The sequence below is a fragment of the Eptatretus burgeri genome, chromosome 9, assembly GCF_056783735.1.
Source record: "Eptatretus burgeri isolate ZD-2024b chromosome 9, Ebu_testis_v1, whole genome shotgun sequence".
In the NCBI taxonomy this organism is placed as follows: Eukaryota; Metazoa; Chordata; class Myxini; order Myxiniformes; family Myxinidae; genus Eptatretus; species Eptatretus burgeri.
The window spans coordinates 4,058,192-4,068,377 of NC_140969.1; the positions used below are offsets into that span (position 1 = coordinate 4,058,192).

Below are 10,186 nucleotides of genomic sequence, written 5' to 3' on the forward strand. Positions count from 1 at the left end.
TCTCTCTCTCTCTCTCTCTCTCTCTCTCTCTCGTTCCCTGGATGCTCTGACATTCAAAGCTCTCAACATCATTGGCATCCACCAAAAGGATATGAGGCACACCAACACTCCCTGGTTCCTCAACAACATGCTTGTTTTTGCAGTAACCCTCTCCTGGTATTTTGTTGTCCCTCTATAACCTGCAAGTTGCCGAAAAAGGATGGATGTAGCAAGATCCTTTAGCATTCCTTTTCTTTCCAAACCCTCGATATCCATGACCCTTGGCTAAACTCGGAGATGGTGAGTCCATGTGTGCTTGACCCTGACCAAGACCATTATTAGTCGCGGAACGTGTTGCTAGTGAGGTCACCGAGTGATTAAAAATAAAATTATGATAAGGGATCTCTGTGGAGACGGTCCTGTGAGGAATGGCTGTGTGGTTGGAATTTTTATTTTAAAAGTATGTTGTGGATTGAACGCCTCACAGGCAGCACCACCATTGGCTATTTCGTCTCCCCCGTCCCCCTTCCTTTCTCTTTCACCGCCTTGTATCTATCGACAAAAGGCACTATATACATCCAATTATTATGCCTGGTGTTGGCATAATGGGTGAGGTGGCTGGCCCCTGATCTTAGGGTCTTGAGTTTGAGCCCCTGTCGTGCCATTAAATATCACCAGGTGAGTTGACTCAGCCTGCCATCCTTCTGAGGTTGGCAAAATCAGTGCCAGCTTCCTGGAAACAGGAGGCACTGAATCAGCAGCACAGCCATGCTCCCAGCAATGATGCAACCAGCAGCCACAGGCTGCAAACAAAATAATAAGAATCCTATTAATGTTATGAAAAAGGAACTTGTATGAGAATGGTATTTTGATGAAGCAGTGAAAAAATTGATTCCATACAATCTATTTGTTATGTAAGCAAATGAGAAGGAACTTTTGACCACTCCTTTTCAGACAAACATACGCATTTGGTACACGCTGCTGTCAACACCCTCACCCCCCACACCCTCCCACATGAAAGTATCTGTTGGAATTTAGTCTCCACAATAACCTAGTGGGGCAACTACACCACCAGAGTATCCTATGTAATAACTAAAGCTTAAAACACCCTAAATTGCAATATTAAAACCTTGGACACCCATGTATATTAACTGGGGACAGTGAATGCTAACCAGGGTTTCAAACTACACTTATGGTGTAAAGGTAAATTTTATGTTCTAATATCACCCAAAAATGTTCAAACAAGGGGGACCTAAACATACATTTAACTGAGTGTCACAGTTGCGTTGCAGGTACGACATTCAGGCAATATATTTCATTACAAAGAGCAAGGTTATCATTATATCATGAACATATTTGTCTATCATGCAAACATTGCAGTAAGTGTGTACCCGAGTTAGCGATGAATAAATATGTAAACTAGGAGGGCAATGGGTAGACCACACACTTCCACCAGGCTGAAATCCCACTGAGAGGTCGGATCTGGATCCGCACCTGAACCAAAATTGAATCGGCTTGTTCTTTTCACCTAACCAACTCTTCCACCTCATTTTGTCCGAATCCTTCTACAACTTCTAGAGATATCATGCTATATATCGTTTTTGGCCCTTTCTCTCAATTTTAAAGAATCACTTAAAAAAAAAATTCTCATAACCATATCCAGATGCAGGTCTTCACCAAAACTGAATCAATTCTTCCTTGTAACACACACTTGTGAATACCTGGTGGTGGCTTAATGGTTAGGGTGGTGGCTTTGGATCCTAGGGTCCTGAGTTCAAATCCCACTTGGCTGTTGAATTAATACCAGGTGGTGTTGACTGCCTGTCATCCTTCTGAGTTTGGAAAAATGAGTGACAGCTTGCTGGTATTCTGTGTCGTAGTGGTGACCTGTCGAGGATTGTGCCCAATAGCCAAGGAGACTGCTTCGGCAGCACCAACGCTCTGCACTGAGTATGGTCCCAATCCCCTCTCTCGTGGGGCAACTTAGCTAAATATAGCATAACAATTGTGCATTTTGTGAGGAAAGCACCAAATTTGGCACACTAGTAGCCTATCATATTATGAACAGATTTGGATATTGGGCCATCTCAAATTTTTGATGGCAGTGGAAAATGGCTGCCACAGCCATCAGCGGCTGAATTTGAGATGGCCCAATATCCAAATCTGTTCATAATATGATAGGCTACTAGTGTGCCAAATTTGGTGCTTTCCTCACAAAATGCACAATTTTTATGCTAAGTTGCCCCACTACTCCTTGCTGGTGTCCTGTGTCGGAGTGGTGACCCATCCAGGATTGTGCCCAATTGCCAAGGAGACTGCTTAGGCAGCACCAATGCTCTGCTCAGAGTATGATCCCAATGGATGGATGGACACACACCCAACCTGTCCACCAAGTTTTGTCTGAATCCGTCTATTGCTTTTTGATAACGTGCTATCATTTTTAGCCCTATCTCTAAATGGTGAAGAATCACTCAAAAAAATTCCAGTATTCGGATCCGGATCCAGATCTTCACCAAAATATAATCATTTTGTCCTTGTCACACACACCACCTCTCCACCAAGTTTCGTCTGATTCCGTCCACAACCCTTTTGAGATATTATCCTGTTCATAGACAAACAGACAGGGGTGTAAACAACCTCCATCCACCTTCGGTGGTGGAGATAACTGTGAGATCATAGAACACCTTACCTCACACAGTCTTGAGATAAATATAATAATAATAATATAACTCAAGGAAAAATACAATACAACAAGAACATGGGCGGGGTCAACGAGCAGCAAATTTAATTGGTCATGACGACATAAAATGCCGAAATGTTTTATCCAAATACTGCTAAATGGAAGGGTTTTGAAAGTGTCAAAATGGCAATTTATGTTTAACATTAAATTTAAATATAATTAAGATTTTAAAGGTTAAAAAATGTTTTGTTTGTTTGTTTACCGTGTCTTTTACATTCGCTTATTTACCACGTTATATTAGTTATCTGTGCCTGTTGTTTGTGTCCTTTGTGACATCCTTAAACACATTACGTTTCCTGTTTGGAATGATTTAAAATTTTGTTTCACTGCCAGACAGGCAGACACGTGCGATCGGGACGACTTCTGAGCCAAAGTCGTGTTAAACTACACGTTCATTTTCAGATTCGTTTTCAAAATATAACATTCATTCAAAAAGAAGTTGTTCCTCAATCATTAACTGAAGTTTGTTGAGAAAGATGGACAGAGGAACAGAAGTGAACCAATTGCTTAACCAGCTTTATGCTTCACGTGTGTGGGGTAATTTGTACAGTACAAGCATGTAAGCAGTTGTTATATGATAACTCAGTACCGAGATGTGTAAACACTTCATTGCATAAAAATCCAAAATGATCGGTGGTGTGATGGATGCATTAAATAACAGGCATGTCTGTGATTAAACAGAGACAAATTTTTGTTCCAAGGAAATCGATTAAATTATTGGCTTTCCAACAGTACCATTTTTATTATTTTATTCTACAGCGGCAGTAACTGCGACATTAAAGCTCAAGGTCCTACTTCTTCTGAGCGTGATGGACGGATGAACGTGTCTCCTTTTAGTAACGAATACGCCCGCTCACTTTGAGAGCGGCAGGGTCATATTATTATCCTCTCTCTGGGGTGTTTGGATTACAGTAGAACTAGGCTCGGGCCCGATAGTCCGTGGGGGGTGCGATATGCATATAAGCTCTAATGGATGCGTGATAAGATATGTCTCAAGAACGTCGGGTTTCCTCTCTTTCAGTTGAGTGTTAAATAGCAGTATTGACTGTTTAAAAAGGTAATCGTACATGTTTGTGGTTTGTACTATTTTTATTTCTGGTCTGGGTGCCCCATGACAAGATATTTATGCACATTAACACGGCGTTTGTTTAAGGAGGAAAAAAAGACCCTTTGGGAGGGGGGAGGTATTAATATTGTTTTAAAAAAAAATTATTGGTATTAATATTGCTTTGTAATGACATTAATATTATGCTATTGCCATTAGTGTTGTTATTACCCTCACAGGGGAGAGGGTATTGCATTTGGGTCCATTTGTTTGTTTGTCTGTTTGTCTGTCTCTGTTTGTCGCCTACAGGTCACAATTTTAAACTGATCTTCACGAAACTCCACCACATGGTAGAGTTTGTCATGAGGAAGAAGCCTACTGTTTTTGAGGTCAAAAGGTCAACAACTAAGGTTGTATTTATAAAATCCTCAATTTTCATTTGATTGACCTGAAATTTGAAGAGGATTTATATTTCACGTCACTGAATTCAACTCGTCAATTATTTTTGAGGTCAACATAGGCCAAAGGTCAACAACTTAGGTGAGATTTCTGAAATTATCAATTTTCATCCAAGTGACTTGAAATTTGAAGAAGATTTGCATATTTGGTCATTGAATTCAACCAGTCAATTATTTTTGAGGTCAAATTTGTTTCATGTATTTTGCAAGTATCGTGCTCTCCACAACGTCTTCTTCTGTTATGTGTGTTTATCTGTTTGTGAGTATGAATGGGTATTAATTACATAAGACCCCTAACATCCTTTCAACCCTGAAGACCCTTTAAGTCACATAACACCCTTTAAGTCCCATAAGATCCTTTAAGACCCCAAGACTTTTTAGGCTCTTCAGACCCCTAAGACCCTTTGGACCCCTAAGATCCTTTAGACCCTATATACCCTCTAAACCCCTCATACCTTATAGATCCCTTAGACCCATAAGACCCTCAAGTCCTTTATGACCCATAAGATCCTTTAGCCCTCTCATATGTTTTAAGACCCATAAGAACCCGAAGACCCTTTAGAATCCTCAGACCCTTGAAAACCCATCCGAACCAAAAGCACTTTAAAACCCTTTAGAACCCTAAGACCCATAGACACCATTACACCCTTTAGAACATTTTGACCCTTTAGATCCTCTTAGATGCTTTAGAACCCTGAAGACCCTTGGACTCCTTCCTACCCTTTAGACCTTTAGATCTTCACACCTTTCAGATCTTTTAATACCCTTTAGACCCCTTCAGGCAATAATGACCCCTTAGACCTTAAATTACACCCTTTAGACTCCTTCAACCTTTTAAGACCCTTTCGACCCATTTATAGACCTTTCAACCTTTCGACCTTCAGACCATTTGACCTTTACAACTTTTCAGACCTTTGACCTTAACACATTTAGAACTCGACCATTTAGACCTTTCATTTGCAATCAATAACCTTTAATTTAGTACATCCTTCCATTTATTTGCCACAAAAGAAGTCCTGGTGAGGGTCTGCAATCTCTGATTGCTCTTTCTTTTCACTTTTGTTATTAGAAGTGGCCTTGGAAAAATGCCACATAAAGTTATTGATACACCTTAACACAGATTTCATGCAAAACCCCCTCGAAGATGGGGGGGGGCAAATGAAGTCGCTACAACCACCGTCGTGTGACCCTCAACCCTCCTGTCAAGTTTGGTTGAGATTGGATAAGTAATGACCGAGTGTATCTTGGTCAGCCAGATGGACAGACAGACACCAAATTGTGTATCTATATATCTATCTATATCTCTCTTCTGCACCAGTCTGTCTGTCCATTGAGGGCAGGGCTTCCCCCGTTCAGGGAGGGGCTTCAAAATCAAATTGCTGCCATGATTTTTGCCCATTGGTGGTTCTCAGTCGGCGCTGTGGTTACATGATTGGGTGTGTGTATGTGTGGCTATTCTGAGACATGAGTGTTTCGTGAGAAGAACAAGGTAAGTTGAGTGTTTGTTGGGTCTCACGTTCTGATTCTACTAATGTTTTAAAATTCCCGTGCATTGAGGCCTCACAAAGTGAAACCATTTTGGGCTATGCCAAAATTTATTCTTATGATATATTTTTTGTGATATCATTTTTTGCCATCGCTGACACAGTTTAAAACTCGACTAAAATAAATTCTGATAAAAATCGAACAAAATTTGATGTTCTTAAACAAATAAATTCATTTTAAATATCTAAATAGATGCGTTGCTTTCAGATCTGTCCGTTTTGGGGTTGTTTGTGAGGTCCATTTAATGGACATCTGTTCGATGTGTTTGCATTTGTAAAGGTCCCTCGAGGTGTTCTGAATGAAATTGGGAGACATCTGGGGAAAATGAACCTTTTTTGTTAATCTGGGGGAAAATGAACCTTTTTTTCTTAATCTAGGGAAAAATGAACCTTTTTTTGTTAATCTAGGGGAAAATGAACCTTTTTTTGTTAATCTAGGGAAAAATGAACCTTTTTTTGTCACTCTAGGGGAAAATGAACCTTTTTTTGTTAATCTAGGAAAAAAATGAACCTTTTTTTTGTTAATCTGGGGAAAAATGAACCTTTCTTTTGTTAATCTGGGGAAAAATGAACCTTTTTTGTTAATCTGGGGGAAAATGAACCTTTTTTTTGTTAATCTAGGGAAAAATGAACCTTTTTTTGTTAATCTAGGGGAAAATGAACCCTTTTTTTGTTAATCTAGGGAAAAATGAACCTTTTTTTGTTAATCTAGGGAAAATTAACCTTTTTTTGTCACTCTAGGGGAAAATGAACCTTTTTTTTTGTTAATCTGGGGAAAAATGAACCTTTTTTTGTTAATCTGGGGGAAAATGAACCTTTTTTTCTTAATCTAGGGAAAAATGAACCTTTTTTTTGTTAATCTAGGGGAAAATGAACCTTTTTTTTGTTAATCTAGGGAAAAATGAACCTTTTTTGTTAATCTAGGGAAAAATGAACCTTTTTTGTCACTCTAGGGGAAAATGAACCTTTTTTTGTTAATCTAGGAAAAAAATGAACCTTTTTTTTGTTAATCTGGGGAAAAATGAACCTTTCTTTTGTTAATCTGGGGAAAAATGAACCTTTTTTGTTAATCTGGGGGAAAATGAACCTTTTTTTTGTTAATCTAGGGAAAAATGAACCTTTTTTTTGTTAATCTGGGGGAAAATGAACCCTTTTTTTTGTTAATCTAGGGAAAAATGAACCTTTTTTTGTTAATCTAGGGAAAATGAACCTTTTTTTGTCACTCTAGGGGAAAATGAACCTTTTTTTTTGTTAATCTAGGAAAAAAATGAACCTTTTTTTTGTTAATCTGGGGAAAAATGAACCTTTCTTTTGTTAATCTGGGGAAAAAAATGAACATTTTTTTTTTTGTTAATCTGGGGAAAAATGAACCTTTTTTTTCTTAATCTAGGGAAAAATGAACCTTTTTTTTGTTAATGTAGGAGAAAATGAACCCTTTTTTTGTTAATGTAGGAGAAAATGAACCCTTTTTTTGTTAATCTAGGGGAAAATGAACCTTTTTTTGTTAATCTAGGGGAAAATGAACCTTTTTTTGTTAATCTGGGGAAAAATGAACCTTTTTTTGTTAATCTTGGGAAAAATGAACCTTTTTTGTTAATCTGGGGAGAATGAACCTTTTTTGTTAATCTGGGGAAAAATGAACCTTTTTTTGTTAATCTGGGGAAAAATGAACCTTTTTTTGTTAATCTTGGGAAAAAATGAACCTTTTTTTGTTAATCTCGGGAAAAATGAACCTTTTTTTGTTAATCTCGGGAAAAGTGAACCTTTTAAAAAATAATCTGAGAAAAATGAACAGGTCCCTGCTGCTGTTTTATGAGATGTATGCATGTTATACTTGAAAGCTCTTCTCAGCTGTGGGGAGAGGGGTTCAGACCTGTCCCCTTGGGTTTTCACTGTCTGTCTTTTCCGCAGATTTCATTTGATTTAATGTGGAACACCTCGAGGGAGCTCAAGAATTGCGATACATGCATACTATATAGGACCCCTTTTAAAAGTCTTCCTGGCCACTGGGAAAGGAGGAAAGGGGGGGGGGTGGGAAGAGTAGAGGAAGGAGAGAGGGAGGGGGGGAGAAGATATAGGAGGAAGTTGTGTCAAAACTACTTTGAAAGCTTTTGAAATACTATATAGAACCCTTTGAAAGCTCTTTCTAGTTGCAGCGGGTGGGGAAAAGGGTGGGGTTAAGGGAGAGGGGAGGGAGGGGGAGAGACAGGGTGGTGAAAGAGAGAGGGGAGTGGGGTGTAGGAGATGAGTGAGGGGGGTTGGAGGAGGAGAGGAGAGAGTGGGTGTAGAGTGGGAGGGATAGTGGAGAGAGTAGGGTTGAGGGGAGAAAGAGGGGGAGGGGGCAGGGAGGGAGAGCTGAGGTCTTGAAGTCCCATTTTGCATTACGTGGAAGTTCCACGGGTTCCTGCTTGTTTTAGTATGGTAGATGTTAAGCCTGATGTCCCACGTGTTTGTTTTCACTGGTAGACATTATAGAGCCAAAGCAGTTTTTGTAAAGAGAAGGCCAATGTGTGCCAGTTTTCTGACCAAATGAGTGTGCTGACCAATGTTCTCAGAAATGCAATAGCAAACCACCAGGTGTATTCTCTGCCTCGTAGCTGCTTCGGCAGTGCCCAGAACATAGCTGTGAATAGAATGTTAAAAGAGAAGTTTGTGATAAGGAAGGAATGTATTTTTAGACTCATAATGATGTCCAAACATGCAGAATCCTGTCGAGCTATTTCATAGACAATTAATCATGCGTCGTATTGTAGAGACAATCAATGCGAAGGCACAGAACATGAAGCACGAGAAATTATTTGTCGGGATCTGCAAATATATGAGGATGGCACTCTCTTTGTCTGGTTTACTCGAACCGCAATTAGTCTCCTTCCTTCCCACATTCGCTTTCTTTCCTGAGTATGGACGTTTTACTTCAAAGCTTTGCATATAAATGTTGTATAAAAACCAAGCTTGCAGCCTGTTTAATGCTTTACCCTGCTGTTCCTCCTTCCCTCCACCGTTTCCACAATCCCCACTTCTGATTACCGCAATAAGTGTCGATTTCTGGCTAAAATTAGATTCAAAGATTTGAAAAATTTAAAATCAGCCAACATGGGTTTTGAATTGATTATGATGTACTGTAGGTACTTTTTTTTTAATCGAAGATCAAAGATCCCCCCTCATCCACCCCATGCCCCCCACCCCTCCCACCCCCCAATCTCCAACAACAACATTCTTATATCTTCTAACAGTATCAGAAGCACTTCCAAAGTGTAGAAACATCACATATTGCAACTACCTGTTCATGACCGAGTGTGCTGTTTTACATTGAAAGTCAATGGCATCACATTTTCAAGCAGAGTTATCGCCGACAACCTGAACAAATTGCAATTATTACTGCCCAAATCACCTTCAGAGGAATGTCAGGCTCTCCCGGCCGGTTCGTGAAAGACTTGGACCAAAAACATTACCTGACTGACCACACAAGAGGGTGGTAACAACTGGGGTCCATTAAAATTGGAAGTATAGTGGGTGTTTCAAAAAGCGATGCGGAGGCAATTTGTATCTAATCACCTGTGCTCGCCAATTAATGAGACTAATGAAGGGTCATTGAACTGGACCACAGGAACCAAGCTTGGACAGTTAATGAAAACATTAGCATGGTTTCAAGTGGAAATTGCTTCACTTTCAATGATATTTGCTCAAATCATGAGCATATGCTTCCTTATAATTTTCCACTCCACTGTGTCTCGAAGGATGAACAAGGTTATCTTTTTCCATTCTGACATAACCTACGCACTCGGCGGTAGCAGATGCCTACTACTGTAGACCACCTCTTACCTGTACTTGGCCTGTCCACTGCACCATTCCTAAATACCTGAAAATTTGCACTCGTACGTCTCCGTTTGTTTTCTTAACGCGGAACACTCATTTACATCTTTTACATGAAAGTTTAACATTGATTTTGCATGTCCAAGAGTAGAGCACCAAGCCCTGTGGCCTCACATAGAAGTTGAAAATAAAGTTTTGATTGGAATGTCAAATTGTTGTGAAATAGTCATGGAGTTGCGGGGGAGGAGATAAGGTTTTGTTAATGTCAGTGATTGGATATTTCCAATGTCATCCCTTCGTTTTTCTAAATTTTGATTTTCTCCATTTGGCCATTCCTGTGCATGATAGGTGATAAATATATGGTCCCAAGGTATTTTCATTCGGCCCATACATTGACTGTACTATATTGGATGCAATTATCTCAATATATATCTATTTTTTCCTTTTTCCATTATTTCACCAAACAAATGTTACGATTTAACAGGCACTTTTGTGCACGCTTTTTGTCTGAATTTCTTCATACAACTCCCTCCTTTTTCTCTTCCCAGCACTCCTTTACGCCACCATCTTTGGGAACGTGACCACCATATTTCAGCAGATGTCCACC

At 39.5% G+C, this 10,186-nt stretch overlaps 1 protein-coding gene across 3 annotated transcripts in view; it reads left to right on the top strand.

Annotated features, from left to right (window-relative positions):
* Positions 1 to 10,186, top strand: part of KCNH1 (potassium voltage-gated channel subfamily H member 1) — a 559,936-nt gene that overhangs the window by 304,656 nt on the left and 245,094 nt on the right. For all 3 annotated transcript variants that reach the window (XM_085893962.1, XM_085893960.1, XM_085893961.1), the window contains one exon: positions 10,128 to 10,186. This exon is cut by the window's right edge and continues 141 nt beyond it. In XM_085893962.1, the coding sequence (XP_085750088.1) occupies positions 10,128 to 10,186 (59 nt within the window). The remainder of the gene's footprint in view (positions 1 to 10,127) is intronic.